The sequence below is a fragment of the Eschscholzia californica genome, unplaced genomic scaffold (assembly GCF_041429995.1).
Source record: "Eschscholzia californica isolate CP2 unplaced genomic scaffold, dmEscCali1.0.p SCAF_3, whole genome shotgun sequence".
In the NCBI taxonomy this organism is placed as follows: Eukaryota; Viridiplantae; Streptophyta; class Magnoliopsida; order Ranunculales; family Papaveraceae; genus Eschscholzia; species Eschscholzia californica.
The window spans coordinates 39,376,209-39,393,832 of NW_028238420.1; the positions used below are offsets into that span (position 1 = coordinate 39,376,209).

The window sequence follows — 17,624 nt, forward strand, 5'->3', positions numbered from 1 at the left end:
TTCTTGCTCTAATGGAGATTTTGAATTGGAACGAAAGTCATCAGTACGGATTGCAGAAGAGAAATGAGAAAGAATAATAAAACAGAGACGGACAAGAAAAATATTTCTCTCCATTTGACCGACTCTTTCTTATGTGGGGTCTTTTCTTGATGGATGAGAAAATGAGAGAGGGTTTGAATTTATAAGGGGATGAAAATGAAGTTGGAAAAGTACAAAAAAGATTTATGGTGTGTTTGGTTGCAGGATTCCTAAGTAGGATTCCTATCAAAAGTGGGATTTGGTAGGAATCATGAATCCTTGGTCTGTTTGGCTACCAAGAATCCTAGGACTCTTGAATCCTAAGGATTCCTAATTCCAAAAATTGTATTGGACCAAAATCCCACCTTACCCCCTAGGATTTGCTAGGATTTTGGATTAATGAACCTTTTCAAACTTAAAATCAACAAAAAAATATTTCCTTCTACAAAATCATTATTTATTTTCAAAATCATTATTTTTTTCAAAAATCATATTTTTTCTAAAGACTTTTAAAAATACTCAAATAATAATAAATCATAGGATTCTTAGTTGCCAAACAAGCCAAAAAATATTACTAGGATTCATGAATCCGTGGAATCATGAATCCCAAGGACTCATGAATCCGCGGATTCATGATTCCGTCATCCAAACACACCATTAGTAGTAAATGAAGAAACAAAATCATTTAAATATGGTGAGGAATGAGTGAAAGATTTTGTGAATGATTGGTATTATTATACATATTAATGAAAGATATTGTGAATGATTGGTATTATTGTACTTTGAAATTTTAGGAAAAAATTTATACATTTATATTTGTTTGTTATTATGGATCAAAATAAAATCATTCTTTTTTGGTAGTTTCATTAATATGTATATATACAAAAACATAAAAGGGAGAATAAAGTTATTAGGTATTAAAGTCATAACTAGCCCTTTAAGGATTCAAGTATTACTGACGGTCGGAATAACTCTATCGGTGAGATTAAGTAGAAGATATCATTTTATTTGATAACAGGTTTGTTGATCACTCAAGTTCAACTTAATGGGAGAATTATGAAATCATCATTACCATAATTAAACTTCAGATCACAAAACAATGAAGCTTGAGATCACAAAATCTCGTCTCCCGACTGGTGTACTTCTACCAGATATATGACATTTTGGCTTTTGTCTTGACTGGGTCTATATCAATTATCAAGGACACTTGCTCTAAAATATAATTTCACAGATATTATTTTGGGTTCTCATATCTTATAGATTTTTGCCACTTTCTTACAAATATTTCAAATCATATCATATTCCTTAAATTGCATATCACTATTGGTCATTCCCCTACCACAAATTCCTTAATTTCCAGTATTTAGAGCCCATCTCAAATAAAAATCATAGTTTGATTACAGCATATATAACCGAAGACAAACAACTAAAAATGGACATTCGACTAGACTTAGTCCCAACCGCAGTCGGAGCAACACCAGTTTGAGCAGCAGTGCTGCAACTTAAGCATTCAATTTGCCTTGAGTCCATCTCCTCAACATCTCCAACGCCGCCTTAGGTTGATCCATCGGAACCATATGACCAGCATCACGAACCTTTACACAACAACCATTTACATAGTTTCAGCATTAAATAAATATATTTATTATTTAGGGGGTTAGAAGTCAGATTGTTCTAAAATATGAGATAAACCACATAACCTAGCATTCATCAGAACATACATTGTGTTAGCTAATAATTAGCTACAATAAATACGCTTCATGCAATGTTGTCAATGTAACAGTAACGAAAGCATCAATTACAAGCGCAAACAGATGGTATACCTTGAGGAAACTAAGAGGACGATGGCTTTTTAGTAGTCCCGCGTCTGTACCGTCTACTGTAAACGAAGTGTTGGCTGCTTGAATGAATTTTTGTTGCCCAGACCACTTCATTTCATGAACCCAATTCCAATTTCCTGCTCAGGATTGAAGTTAATAACTTAAGAAAGAGATAGTTCAAATCCACTGCCACTTCTAAAGTCATGAAAATACATGTTTGGTTCAAACCAAAGAGACGTACCGAGCCAGTTGCATATTAAATCATACTCGCCCGCGTAAATTAGAGCCTCTATACCATCTTCAAGAAGTTCTGGAATACCAACTTCAAGATTCTTCATCCAGTCTTCTATCATTAGCGAGTAAACTTGAGTGTTGCATGAAGCGAATTCAATGTCTCCAACTCCAAGAGCCTTTCTAACCGACTCCAAATTCAAGAATGTCTCCATATTAGAGAAATCGTAACAGAGTCTCCCTTTACACTCCTTTCTAATGTCATAATACTACATAACGATAAAAATCAAGGTCAACATACAACTTATTGTATATCGGTGTAAAACCAAATACATATATAAGTAAACAAGAATGAGATAACTTTGCTTTCTTACGTTTACATTTCCAGCAACATTTAGGATTGATTGAAATATACTGTTACACCTCGAGCGTGCTATAGAGCACTCAGTTTCATCACCAGTAGATTCTGAAACAAAACTCCAGAAATGAACTAATGAAAGAAGAGAAGAAAACGAATCACTAGAAATGGTACTACGAAAATTGCAAAGAAATACCACATAATTTTGCTTCCTTTTCGCATTGTGGGATCATTTGCTTGATTCTCTCGTAATCAGATTCTTTTATTAGTCCCACGTTCAAAGCATAATCTCCATATGCTTTGTACTGGACTCTAGGATTAGTAAGGCCATTTCCGATGGCAAATCCCTGTTTCATGATTAATTAGACTAGTCCAAGAACACAAACCGAAAATTTATATATATAGATGTGTTCGTATGTACCTTGAGATTAATATGAATCCCTTCCTTAGCTTTGTTTCCTTTGTGAATACGAGAAGCAAGGGCAGGAATATAATGTCCAGCATATGATTCTCCAGTTATGTAAAAATCATTGTTTGCATATTGAGGATGCTCTTCGAAAAATGCCTAGTTTATGAAAAAGGGTTATAATGTAATTTCAAGGTGGGTTCTACCATGTAAGCAAACAAGTAAAATAAACAAATCTGTTTATATACCTGCAAGAAATCATATAGATCATTACTAACACCTGTTTCATTCTGACGGAAGTCTGTCTCATCTGAACTGTAACTAAATCCAGTTCCAGTTGGTTGGTCGACAAAAAGTATGTTTGATGTCTACATAGTGACAACAATATTTTCAATCTTAAATTTGTTAGGCTGGTCGAAGAAATAAAAATTAAGAGTATTCAAATTCACAAACGGAATTGCTATAAGAATATAGATATACCTTATCCCAACCATATTCATTCCACGAAAGAGACAAGTTATTTGAAATAGTGAAAGGTCCATTTTCATAAAAGAGAGCTACTTCACTACCACATCCTGGCCCTCCTGTTAACCATATGACAACAGGGTCGTTCTTCTTGTCGTTCCTTGATTCGAAAAAGAAGTAGAACATCCTACAACAGAGTATACAATTTAGCATTATAGACTACTATTATAGAACAAAAGAGAAACTCGAAATACTACATGTAAGGCTTAAACATGTAATCAGTGTTTTTTTTTTTCTTTTTCTCTATAAATTGAATTTTAAACCCTAATCGAAGTCTAAATTGACTTAAATTGACTTAAATCAGATTACAGACTATTTTTTTTCTCACGCTCGTCTGAATTTCCGAGTTTAATTTTGTATTCATTTTGATAATTCATATTCAGACAAATCAACAGATTACAAAAAGTTGTAAATAGAGACAAGTTACAAACAAAACCCATACAAGCACCCCTTTGAATACTCTCTGGTGACCGTCACAAACAATACCCATAAAGTAACCCTTTGTGTTCTTTGTGTGACGAACGCGCAAAGGTCACGAAGATGGGGTTTTCTATCATTTGTGAAAAGACTAAAGTACCTGTGAAGAGGGATATACCTCTTGAATAATAATAGCTTGAACACAGAGAGAGAGAAGACAAGAAAGAGAGAGAGATATGTGAGAAGATTTCTCTGTGTGTTTTATTCATTGATTTACACAAGTATTTATAGGTTTACAAGGGATTTACATATAGAAGTAATTTAGGAATAATGGGAAACTTCCCTATTCATGAATATTAGGAAACTTGGGAAACTTCCCTATTCATGAATATTACAATAATTAACAACTTTACATAATAGCAAAACTGCTATATTCTAACACTCCCCCTCAAGTTGGAGTCGAAAGGGACGTGAGGCCCAACTTGCCAATAATCGTCTTGAATGCATCAGCTCCTAGTGGTTTGGTAAAGATATCCGCTAGTTGTTCAGAAGTTGGTGTGAAACGAGGAGCGATGACATTTGCTTTGATCTTTTCCCGAACGAAGTGACAATCAATCTCAATATGCTTTGTTCGTTCATGGAAGACTGGGTTATCGGCGATATGGAGAGCAGCTTTGTTATCACAGTGAACCGTCATGTGTGAAGAATGTGTGATGCCAAGATCTTTGAGAAGGTACTTCAGCCATTGAAGCTCACTAGTGAGATGTGCTAGCGCACGATACTCTGCTTCAGCAGAAGATTTAGCAATCGTTGGTTGTTTCTTGGATTTCCAAGAGAGAGGGCTAGAACCCAACATAGTGAAGTAACCCGTGGTAGAACGACGAGTGGAGGGGCATCCAGCCCAGTCAGAGTCACAGTATCCAGTGATGTGCAGAGAACTGGAAGAAGAGAGAAGAAGGCCATGGCCAATGGATCCTTTGACATAACGAAGGACCCGATGAGCAGCATCAAGGTGAGTAGTGCTGGGTTTTTGTAGAAATTGACTAAGATTATTGACCGCATAACAGATATCAGGACGTGTTACGGTGAGATAGAGAAGACGACCAATCAGCCGTCTGTAAACGGTGGGATCCGGAAGAGGATCACCATCAGAAGGACTGAGGTGAAGTTTCTGTTCCATTGGGAAAGGAGAAGGACGACATGTCGAAAGACCAGAGTCTTTAATGATGTCAAGGGCATATTTGCGTTGACAAAGGAATATGCCTTTGGAGGATCGGGAGACCTCGATCCCTAAAAAATATTTAAGAGGACTCAAATCCTTGAGAGAGAAAGTGGCGTGGAGAAAGGATTTAAGTTTGGAAATGGCGGATTCATCATTTCCAGTGATGACAATATCATCTACGTAAACTAGAACGTATAGATGTACGGAAGATGTGCAGAGAGAAAATAATGAATAGTCAGAGAGGGATTGAGTGAAACCCTTCTTGATAAGGACGGATGAAAATTTTGAGAACCATTAACGAGATGCCTATTTAAGGCCATAGAGAGATTTCTGAAGGCGACAGACTTTGGACTCCCCCTGTTTGGAGAAACCGGGAGGTAATTTCATGAAGACCTCTTCATCGAGGTCGCCTTGGAGAAAGGCATTATTTACATCTAGTTGGTGGAGAGACCAACCTTTAATAGACGCGATTGATAGAAGAACGCGTACAGTAACTAACTTTGCGACGGGGGCAAAGGTGTCATGAAAATCGAGACCCTCGATTTGTGTGTATCCTTTTGCTACAAGACGGGCTTTGTAGCGTTCAATGGAACCATCGGCTTTGAATTTGATTTTGTAGACCCATTTACATCCGATGAACCTTTTTCCAGAAGGGAGGTCTGTAATGGTCCATGTGTTATTTGATTCTAAAGCGGCAATTTCTTTAGACATTGCCTCACGCCAATGAGGTGATTTGACGGCTTGAGAAAAAGAAGTGGGTTCAACGGTTGTGATTACCGAATTGAGAAAGACTTGATGAGAACCCGAGAATTGTTCAAAATTTAGATATTGAGTAAGAGGGTAGACCACATCAGAATCCGGGTAAGAGTGACAGATGTAGTCATTGAGATGAGTGGGTGGTCGGCGGTTGCGGGATGGCCGTGAAGGATGAATTGAACCATCGGGAGGAGGTGTCCTTAGAGATGTGGGTGCGTGATCGATGGAGAGGGAGCCGGGCTCTGGCTTTGGTCCGTGAGGAGCCCAGGAGTGCCCGAAGAGGAGTCGCTGTCGGGCTGACTCGAAGCGGAAGGGACAGAGCCGAAAAGCCGTGAGGGAGTGCCTATAGGCACATCAGACGCTTGATGAGATGCTTGACGAGGAGCCGATGGTGATGTCCTTGAAAAATTAAAGGAACCATCATCGTGGATGGAGACCATCGGTCGGTAAGAAGGAGGAGAAGAGATCGGATGTTTAGACAACACCGGAAATTTGTCTTCGTAAAAAAGGACATCACGAGAGGTGATTATTTTACGAGAATTCAAGTCGAAAACGGGATATCCTTTTTGATTGTGGGGATAGCCAACGAAAATACCCGGAGATGCTCGGGAATCTAACTTTGTTTTTACCAAAGGACGTCTAGTAAAGCACAGACATCCAAAGACCCGAAGATGGTCAAATTTAGGAGGAGAACCCAAGAGTTTTTCATGAGGAGAAATGCCTTGTAATGTTGGTGTTGGCAATTTGTTGATGAGATATACTGCCGTTAGAACACATTCACCCCAAAAGGAAATTGGGAGATGGGCTTGAAGACATAAGGAGCGTGCTACTTCCAGAATGTGTCGATGTTTTCTTTCGACGATGCCATTCTGTTGAGGAGTATGAGGGCAACTAGTTTGATGAATAATGCCCTTCTTACGGAACCATGATTGAAGTTCATGATTCATAAATTCCATACCATTATCAGATCGGATTGATTGAATTTTCGGAATAGGAAACGTTCCTTGTCCGGACTGTAAATTGGAGATGGAAGAATCAAATTGAGTTGATATATAATTAGAAAAATTCTTGAGAAATTGAGTAGTGTCGGATTTATTTGACATTAAAAAAATCCAAGTGCAACGAGTAAAATCGTCCACTAAAGTTAAGAAATAACGACAACCAGAGTTTGAGGGGACGGAGAAAGGTCCCCATAAATCCGCATGAATTAATTCAAAGGGACGAGAAGAAGTAGAATTGCTTAACAGAAAAGATAAACGTGTAAATTTGGACAAGGGACAAATTTCGCACGGATTTTTACTGAATGAAACTGATTTCATACATTGAGTTCTTGAAATTAAAGACTTAAAAATAGAAGAAGAAGGATGTCCGAGGCGCCAATGCCAAATATCGGAAACATCTTTATTATATAGACTATTACTAGAAATTGAAAAGGATCAAATCCTAATATCCGTGCGGAGAAAGTATAGTCCTTCATGGAGATCACCAAGTCCAATCCTCGTTTTCGTCACTGGGTCCTGAAAGACACATGAAGAAAAATCGAATGTTACTAAACATCGACGAGAATTGGTGAGTTGGGAGACAGAAATTAAATTGATTTTAAATTTCGGAACATGTAAAACGTTTTTGAGAATTAAAATTGAATTGAAAACAATCGTTCCAATGTGACGTACTTGAATACGTTTACCGTCCGGTAAACGGACAAAACATTGAGGTGGAGCATCAACATAATGTGAGAAACGAGATAAAGAACTACATATATGTTTGGCGGCACCGGAATCAATAACCCAAGGAGAAGAGAGGAATTGAATACCTGTAAAGTTAATACCTGCGTCGGTAGATCCTTGAGTAGGATTGGAAGTGCCGTTAGAATGGCGTTGGTGATCGAGAAGTGAAAGAAGACCTTGATATTCCTCTTGAGTTAATGAGGTGGCTAGAGGTGCTCCCGTTGGAGGATCAACCGTCTCGGTTACGGTGGCGGCAAGTGGACCGGTCGGTCGTGGTGGGCGATTTGGCCGAGCACCTGAGTTGGAACGGTTTGGATAACCGTTTAATTGATAACATGTAGCCCGGACGTGGCCATGTTGTTGACAATAGTCACAAAAGGGACGAGCTCGTTTAGGACGTTGAGCGTTTGGTTTCTCCATTCGAAAATTTCGTTGATCATTGTTGTATGTTGCAAGGGTGGCGGCTTCCGGTGGATTGGAAGTAGCGGCCATGATATTTTGTTGGATTTCTTCTTGTTTGACAAGATAATGAATCTTTAGGATTGAAGGAAAAGGATCCATTAACAAAATTTGACTTCGAATTGCCAAAAAACGGTCATGAAGCCCTTGAAGAAATTCCATAGCACGTTCTTGATTAGTACGATCAAGTAACGATTTCCCTTGACCACAAATACATGGATCGATTACCATGAGGGATTGTAACTCATCTTGTAGAGTTTTGAGTTGAGTAAAATAGGAGGAGACATCATGTCCTTCTTGTTTGAAGGATGAAATTGCCTGTTTCAATTGATAAATTTTGGGGGCATTGGTTTGAAAAAAACCTTTCATAAAGATTACGCCAAATATCGGCGGCACTTTCATCGTATAAAACGGAAGACCGAATATCCGGAGCAATGGAATTGATAATCCAACTACTAACAAGATCATTACACCTTCCCCATGAGTGTAATTGATTTGGAGAAGTGGGTTTGGGAATAGAACCATCTACAAACCCGAATTTATCTTTTGCCCGAAGAGCCATCTTCATGGCTCTTGACCAAGAGGCATAGTTATCTCCGGTTAATAATGGAGCGATGAGAATAGTAGTTGGTGAGTCAGAGTGATGAACATCAAACACCGGATTAGGTGGAGAATGAGGTGTATAGTCTCCAGTATCGACTTCAGTAGTAGTCATGATAGAAGAAATTGATTATTAAAAAAAACTGAATTGACTCTTATACCATGTGAAGAGGGAAATACCTCTTGAATAATAATAGCTTGAACACAGAGAGAGAAGACAAGAAAGAGAGAGAGATATGTGAGAAGATTTCTCTGTGTGTTTTATTCATTGATTTACACAAGTATTTATAGGTTTACAAGGGATTTACATATAGAAGTAATTTAGGAATAATGGGAAACTTCCCTATTCATGAATATTACAATAATTAACAACTTTAAATAATAGCAAAACTGCTATATTCTAACAGTACCCTTTGTATTATTCTTGTGAGGTACGCTCAGAGGTCGCCAAGGGGGTTTCCATCATTTTTTTAGGTACAAATTCTCTAGTTTCCCTTTACATTCATCCTTACTCAGTCGTGTCTAGTGAGAGTCAACCAATTAGGTGACAATATGATCTTTGAACACCAAGTTGGGACTTTTTGGTGGTTTAGCTCACCTACTTCAAAACTAGGTTCAACAAAATCTGACCCACATGCCAGGTAAACTGACAAGAACATCCTACAGATTCATGAAAACCAAGACCCACTACTGACCCACAATGTTTCTACGTGGCACTATCAATGGTTTAAATTAAATGAAGATAGAAATTTGGTGGTAGAGAGAGACCTGGCGTCGATAGAATGTCGAATCTTGTAGTACCCAGCATGATGACCTAAATCTTGAACAGAAGTATTACCAGAAGAACCAACCAAATTGGGAAATTGAAAACTTTTCTCAAAAAGTCTAGGTGCCACCAAAGATCCATCCGATTTTACTTGTTGGATTGATTTGTGAGGGATTAGATTTAGTTGACGAATAAGCTTCTCAGCTTCTTGCTCTAATGGTGATTTTGAATTGGAACGAAAATCATTAGTACGGATTGCAGAAGAGAAATGAGAAAGAATAATAAAACAGAGACACACAAGAAAAATATTTCTCTCCATTTGACTGACTCTTTCTTATGTTGGGTTTTTTTGATGGATGAGAAAATGGGAGAGAAGGATTGAATTTAAAAGGGGATGAAAGTCAAGCTTCATAAAAGGATTAGTAATAAATGAAGAAACAAAATCATTTACATATGGTGAGGAATGAGTGATAGATACTGGGAATAATTGGTATTATTGTATTTTTGAAATGTTATATTAGTTTTTAGGATAATAATTATACATTTATATTTGTTAGTTATTCTGAATCAAAACTAAAAAAAAAAACTCAAATTGTTAATGTTGAGATCTTAATTCATAAGTCATCTCCATTGTAATACTTTAGAAACTTAAAAGTAACTTAGGTGTCATTTTTTAAAATATTTAGATTTGGTTTTAATATTATGTGGCCATTTGCGATCTTCAAAAGAAATCTCAAATATCGAGTTTCTTCATGAGATATCTTAACATTAAATGATGTCTGATGCCACATCATTTTGAGATCCAAATTAAGTGTTGCATTGGAGAGAGTATTTTACAAAAAAACTCAAAAAAAATCTTAGGTGACACTTTGAATTTTTCAATTTGAATGTTGCGTTGGAGATGTTCTTAGAGTCATAGTCGTTTAAGGATTCAAGTATGACTAACGGTGGGAATAACTCTATCGGTGAGATTAGGTAGAAGATATATGATATCCCTTATCTTGATAATCAGATTTGTTGATCACTCCAGTTCAACTTAATGAGAAAATTATGAAATCATCTTTACCATAATTAACTAAAAGGGTTATTTCCCAAATGGCCCCCAACTTTATGACCAGCTTCCTGCCTGACCCCCTACTTTAGCAAAAATACTCGTATGGCTCCCTCTTTCAGTTACCGTTAACTAGTCATCATTTCTCTCTCTTCCATCTCATTACCTCTCTCTGCCACCTCATCGTCTTCTCCGGCAAAAGTCGCCAACCGGCGACCTTCAAACCCAAAAAAAAAAATATTTTTTTTATCTCTCCTCTCTCTCTCTCTTTAAAAAAAAAATTTCAAAAAATTTTCTCTCTCTAGGTCTGTTCGCAGACCTTTAATGGCCTGTTTACAAACCTTCGGAATGTCTGCGAACAGACCTAAATCTGTTTTTTTTTTAAAGAGAGAGAGAGAGAGGAGGTTAATTTTTTTTTATTTTTTTTTTGGGTTTGAAGGTCGCCGGCCGGAAAATTAGCCGGCCGGCGACTTTCGCCGGAGAAGACGATGAGGTGGCGATAACGTGAGGTGGTAGAGAGAGGTAATGAGATGGAAGAGAGAGAAATGATGACTAGTTAACGGTAACTGAAAAAGGGGGTCATGTGGGTATTTTTCCTAAAGTAGGGGGCTAGGCAGGAAGCTGGTCACAAAGTTGGGGCCATTTGGGAAATAACCCTAACTAAAAACAAGAATTAAGGTTGCTGTGGATGACATGCTTGGTCTTATTAGGCTGAGGCATAAATGATGGAGTTTTTTCATTTGAGTTTTTCTCCTTACTCTTGTCTTTATGGTTGTAATTTTCTTATGGGATCGTATGTTTTTAGTCGGCAGCTGGGATTTTTGTATCAGTTGGTTTTTTGTGTGATGCCTTTTCTTGCTGTCCTTTCTTTCTTGTGAGGGTTCTGGCTGCCCTTCAGCCTGCTGATCAATACAAAAAATAAATAAAATTAAATGCCCAAACTTACTACTACAGGCGCCTAGACTAATTGCTACAAGCGCCCAATCATATTACTATAGGTTCCCCAAATTTTTGCACTAGAGCGCGAACTAATTTGTGCGTGGGTGGGTGGGTGGGGGGGGGGGGGGGTAATGGCTATAGGGGTTGAACTTATTACTACAAGCGCCCCTTCAAATAAAATCATGAACTAATTGAGGTTGTGTTTGATAGTAATTTGAAAAAAGAAGAAAAATGGAGAAACATTCACTTTGAGATATATTTTCTCTGAGAAACAATTTCTCCATCAATGTTACCATATTTTCGTCCGCTTGGTAAACCGAGCGAAAACAATTATTTCCCAATTTTTGCACTCTCCACTGTTTGGTTCACTAAGACAAAAGATCCTACTTTAATGTCCCCATTTATCTGTAAGCATGTAGATAGACTAGCTATAACCCGTGCCTACGACGCGACGTATTCGTTGAACACTTTACGCATATTGAAACGCAATACGTACACAATGATAAAGTATAGTCCATAGTTTTTGCACAGTGAAATTTAAGTATAAAATTTATTATACAGATGAAATAGTACAATATGAATTTTACATTAACAATGGAGATATAACAAAATATAATGTTTCACGAAATAAACATTTATTACTAATATAAATGTTGGTTTTGATATTGTAGAGAATTTTGATGTTTTGCAATTTAAGTTTATAATGTTTAGAAAGTTAAAATAAAGACACTATCATCATACAAACCAGTTAACAAAATAAGAGCATTTCTACTGGTAATGGCTATAGAGGTTGAACTTATTACTACAAGCGCCCCTTCAAATAAAATCATGAACTAATTGAGGTTGTGTTTGATAGTAATTTGAAAAAAGAAGAAAAATAGAGAAACATTCACTTTGAGATATATTTTCTCTGAGAAACAATTTCTCCATCAATGTTACCATATTTTCGTCCGCTTGGTAAACCGAGCGAAAACAATTATTTCCCAATTTTTGCACTCTCCACTGTTTGGTTCACTAAGACAAAAGATCCTACTTTAATGTCCCCATTTATCTGTAAGCATGTAGATAGACTAGCTATAACCCGTGCCTACAACGCGACGTGTTCGTTGAACACTTTACGCATATTGAAACGCAGTACGTACACAATGTAGAGAGAAATTTAATGAGAGAGGAAGATGAGATGACTTTTATCCTAATAAGTATGGAGGACATTTATTTTGTCTTAGTCAGCATGCATTTATTTTGTCTCAGTCAACAAAATAACTGCTAACAATATAGATCACCTTAGAAATTTTGTAGAGCTCAGAAATATGAACGTGTTCTCTACTTCTTTTCAGTTACACCATATCAAGATAAGATTAATTAAATACTCTTATTAACTAACTTGATGGGGGAAGTGAACATTTTATGTGGAAAACTGATCTTTATGATGAATTTGTGAAGAACATCAAGCATTCTACCATAATAGTTTCTTTTTTTCGAAAACATATATTATGGTTTACCAAGACAAACAAATCGTATCTGAAGAAATTTTAGTCAGTACAGTCTCAATAAGCAAAAAGCTAGTACAAAAAAAATCCATGAAGGTAAACTAGGGGCTATAAAGGATATAATTTACCAAGACAAACTGTTGAAGTTAACTACAATTTTAAGATAAAAAAATCATCTTTGAATTTACGAATTATAGGAGGCTAAAAAGGAAGCTTGTCACAGACTAAGGACGAAAAAAAATAACCATTTTTTCTTAATATAACCTTAACATTACGAAAATACTAACATAGAAAAATCATTGAAAAAAGTTATTAGATTCGATACTTCTATGTGGAATTATACTTTCATAATTCTCCTTTTCTCTTGCGAAGAACACACATTCTCTTATTGTATTTCGATTCACTAGTTTTATTTTAATGAGTTGGTTAATTGAAATAGTTTAAAAAGATTAAAAAGAATTAGATTATTAAGAGATGAAGAATGAAGAAATATAGTATCTAATTTAGGATTTATAAATTAATTAGTAAAGAGATTAAAGAGAGATTTAGGGAAAATGGGAGAGAGAATTATCAATCAACACTTAATGTAATAAGGAGAGAATGATGTATTTTTTTTTTTGGTTATTTCCCAAATGGCCCCCAACTTTGTTACCAGCTTCCTGCCTAGCCCCCTACTTTAGCAAATATTCTCATATGGCCCCCTTTTTTCGTTATCTATAACTGTCCGTTACTCTCACTCCTCCACCTCATTTCCTCTCTCTGTCAAGTCACTTAAATCGCCACATCATCGTCTTCACCGGCAGGGGTCGCCGGCCGGCCAAATTTTTGGCCGACGACCTTCAAACATAATTTTTTTTCCCTCTCTCTCTAGATATGGTTCATGGTGAACCAGATCTAGGTCTGACTCGAATATACCTTCAAAGGTCTGTTCGAATCAGACCCGAACAGACTTAGATCTAGTCCATGGTGAACCAGATCTAGAGAGAGAAAGAGATTTTTTTTTCTTTTTAGAGAGAGAGGGAAAAAATACTTTTTTTTTATGTTTGAAGGTCGTCGGTCGAAAATTTGGCCGGGCGGCGACCCCTACCGGAGAAGATGATGATGTGGCGTTTGAAGTGACTTGGCAGAGAGAGGAAATGAGGTGGAGGAGTGAGAGTAACGGTCAGTTAAAGATAACGGAAAAAGGGGGTCATATGGGAATATTTGCTAAAGTAGGGGGCTAGGCAGGAATAGGGGTGTCAACGGGGCGGGTTTGGAACGGATCACCCCCTTCCCAATTCCGTCCCGTTAGTAAACGGGTTTTACCGTTACCATCCCAATTGTTAATCGGGGTGGGTATTTAAATACCAAACCCTTCCCGATTAAAAGTGGCCTTACCATTACCGCCCCGCCCCGCCCCGTTTAACATGAAGCGGGTCGGGCCAGTCGGGTTGAATTCCCACATAAACTTATTGTTTTTTTATTCAAAAAGACAGATTCAATTAAAAGTAATATTTCCTTCTTAACAAAATTCATAATAGTTTCGAATTCATCCACCATAAGCACAATAATTAATTAGATAATACAAAATATAAAACTACAAATTCTAAGATTATCGATATTGGAATAGCTCATCCATCAACCAAAGAACGAAAATTTGTTTCTTAACTGCAATAGAAAAAAACATTTGTATTAGAGTTTAGTAAAGAAAATCATATATGAAACCAAATACAATATCAATTTTAGACATCTCTTACCTTTCATCTAATTCTTCATCACATATTGTTGCTCTACAAATTGTAGAAGTAGAACCTGCTTGCCGAAAATTAATCACAAACCATTCAATTTTGTTATTAAATGAAAAAAATAAAATTGAACAAAGAAAATAACATTAGTAAGTTTGAATTTTGGTAAAAATAGTAGTAAGAATCTTTTACCTTCTATCGTGTTCCATTCCCAATCTCGTGTACACATTAATGCCTCCAAAACTTTTGGACTAAGTTTACTACGGTGTGCACTTACTACTCTACCGCTTGTACTAAATGCCGATTCAGATGCAACCGTTGATATAGGTATAGCGAGGATGTCTCGAGCAATCAATTGTAGTGTTGGATATTTACTCCCGTTTGTCTTCCACCAATTTAGAATATAAAAATCTGGGCTACGAGGGATAACATTTTCTTCCAAGTAATGATCCAATTCCGATTTTACATTTACACCTCTTGACAAATGATCATTAACGAGGATGTCGTATTCAGAAAAAAGATCCCATTCTGCACTTTGTTTTTCACATGTAGTTGTTTCGCTTAAACCACCAACCTCACTAGCTTCATTATTTGATTTGAACTTAACTTGGTACTCAAAAAGTAAATCATAACAAGCTTTACGCATCGACTCTAAATGAGATAAATATTCTGACCCAAATATCTTACGAAATCCATGTTCCAAAAATTTAAGTTTATAGCGAGGATCGAGAATTAATGCTAATCCTGCAACAACATGACAATCGTTCCAATACTTATTGAACTTGTCCATCATATTTTCTGCCATTTTTTGAACCACCTCATTTCCAGAACAACACCAACTACGTAAAGCTAACTTTATTTCACATACTTTCGGAAAAAGAAAATTTGAAGTAGGAAATCTAGTCCCAGAGAATATCTCAGTGATTGAATAGAATAACTTTAACCTACCACAAATATCTTTCGCTAAATTCCAATCAACGTCTGATGGTAAAGATGAGTAAAGTTTTTCTCGTACCTTCAAACGTGGAAACACATCTTTATAATAAATCGCTGATTCGAGCATCAAATATGTAGAATTCCAACGAGTTTTACAATCAAGGGACAACTTTTTTGTGCATGAGATTTTCAACTGACTAGCTGCTTCTTCAAATTTCTCCACTCTACTTTGAGTGGCTGTCCAAAATACAACACTATCTCGAATTTTTGCAATTGCTCCACCAATTACATCTAGTCCATCTTTAACTATCAAATTCAGTATATGTGCCGCGCAACGCATATGAAGTAATTTTCCATCTAAAAGCAACGAATCACTTGTAGCTAATTTTTCCAACATAATACCGATTAATGCATCATTAGTTGAAGCATTGTCCAACGTAATTGTAGAAATTTTTCTATCTAAATTCCAGTCCAACAAACAATTCATAAGGAACTCACAAAGCACTTCTTTGTTATGAGGAGCAGGTACATACAAAAATCTGAAAAGATACTAATTAGAAACATCATAAAATTAAATATGACGTATAAATAAGTAAATAAATGTTTTGATTTATGCTTACCCGATAATCATATTTTGTAGCTTCCAAGTGTCATCAATGAAGTGAGCAGTAACAACCATATAACCTTTTTTTTGGTTGGATGTCCACATATCTGTTGTAATAGCGACTCGACATTGAAGTTGATCAAGCAAATGGTATAATTTTGTTTTTTCCACTTCATGAAGCTTTAATATATCACTTCTGATAGTGTTGCGACTTACTATTTTGAAGAGAGGTTGAAGAGAATTTAAAACTCGTCTAAACCCAACATGCTCAACTATGCTAAGGGGATACTCATGCAAAATGATAGCCTTGGCTAGTTCTTTTCTTGATAGTTCCTGATCAAATGTGTAGTTACTGAATTTGACCTTCCCATCACTACTAACACTACCTTCCGAAACAGATAGCAGTTGTTGTCGTATATCAACATTTCTTCTTTTCGAACACCTTTTCAAATGTGTATGTAAATGTGTCGTTCCATTTTTACTTTCTGCCTTAAGTTTCGACTTGCAATGGTGACAAATAGCCAAACTTTTTCCATCCTCTACGACCTTCTCAAACTCATTCCAAACTGAAGAAGTCACCTTTCTCTTCAACTTCGTATTCGAGGGTGAAACCTTTGGTGAGTTGGTAGGTGATTTTTGCGTTAAGTCTACGAGTGTTTCAGGAGTTGGATTCACAATTGGTGACTCAGTTATTGTTGATGGTTCTTGTTGTGTACTTTCTGCCATAAGTACCTGAAAAGTAGAAACCATAGTTGAATTAATATGACATACTTACCTAATTGCAGCTAATGGACTTTTTTAATCAGAAACAACTATAAGCAATCATTCACTAAAGTAACTAGATTAAAAACAACCATGGACACAACATCCATCTTTGACTGGTCCAAAAATTAGCAAATCTTACTCCACATACTAAAAGGAAACATAATTAAGGGAGGGAAATTTCTCTAGTAATTGAGAGAGATTTGAGATGGTTGTTTTAGAGAAAGATTTGACATTGTGGTGGTAATTTGCCCCTCTTGGTTAGATACCATCATATATCCATCAAATTGAAGCATATCATATATGGATTGAAGCTATTATGAAAGTTCAATAACTTGAAGCAAAAAAAATATGACCTCAGGAAAGACCAAGCTCTTGATGAATAAAAAGATGAAGTAATTAAAAGTGAAATCCACAATGTTAATCAAATTAAAATAACCTTCAAAGTAAGAAGAAAGAAAATATAAGAATGAAATTGCTCTCCTTTAGGGTTCTTACCTGTTGTTTGATGAAAGCTTGACTCTTTTGGTTGGGACTTGGGTGTTGAAATGTTGATCGATTTTTTCCCTTTCTCTCTCTTAAGTAAGGTGTATAGGACTGTTGTTGGAGTATCAATTATACAGGTTTTAGACTTCTGGCTCTTCATATTCATAAAGGAAAATGGAAATACTAATTGATTTATGTAAAGCTAGAGCTTTGGGAATAGACTAATCTTGGAGAAATTGAGAAGTTGGAAAAAATTGACTCTTCATATACCAAATTAGCTAATCTTCTTTCTTTTATTTAAGGTTACTATCTAATCAAATGTTCTAA

The 17,624-nt window shown here is 36.3% G+C and overlaps 1 protein-coding gene across 1 annotated transcript; it reads right to left on the reverse strand.

Annotated features, from left to right (window-relative positions):
• Window positions 1-1,255: 1,255 nt before the first annotated feature.
• Window positions 1,256-9,926, reverse strand: LOC147550175 (serine carboxypeptidase-like). Its single transcript, XM_086670306.1, has 9 exons — window positions 9,308-9,926; window positions 3,314-3,485; window positions 3,082-3,201; window positions 2,849-2,992; window positions 2,624-2,774; window positions 2,444-2,535; window positions 2,080-2,338; window positions 1,842-1,975; window positions 1,256-1,613 (listed from the first exon to the last, which is right to left on the reverse strand). The coding sequence occupies exons 1-9, from the start codon at window positions 9,622-9,624 to the stop codon at window positions 1,521-1,523; spliced, it is 1,482 nt and encodes a 493-aa protein (XP_086526432.1). The 5' UTR covers window positions 9,625-9,926; the 3' UTR covers window positions 1,256-1,520.
• Between the last annotated feature and the right edge of the window lie 7,698 nt (window positions 9,927-17,624).

Excerpts from the sequence above, each read along its gene's own strand:
- LOC147550175 (XM_086670306.1), bottom strand. The coding sequence starts at position 9,624 with ATGGAGAGAAATATTTTTCTTGTGTGTCTCTGTTTTATTATTCTTTCT. Across the intron at positions 3,202-3,313 it reads ATGAATATGGTTGGGATAAG|ACATCAAACATACTTTTTGT; the intron begins GTATATCTATAT and ends GTCACTATGTAG. Across the intron at positions 2,339-2,443 it reads ATGTTGCTGGAAATGTAAAC|TATTATGACATTAGAAAGGA; the intron begins GTAAGAAAGCAA and ends ATCGTTATGTAG.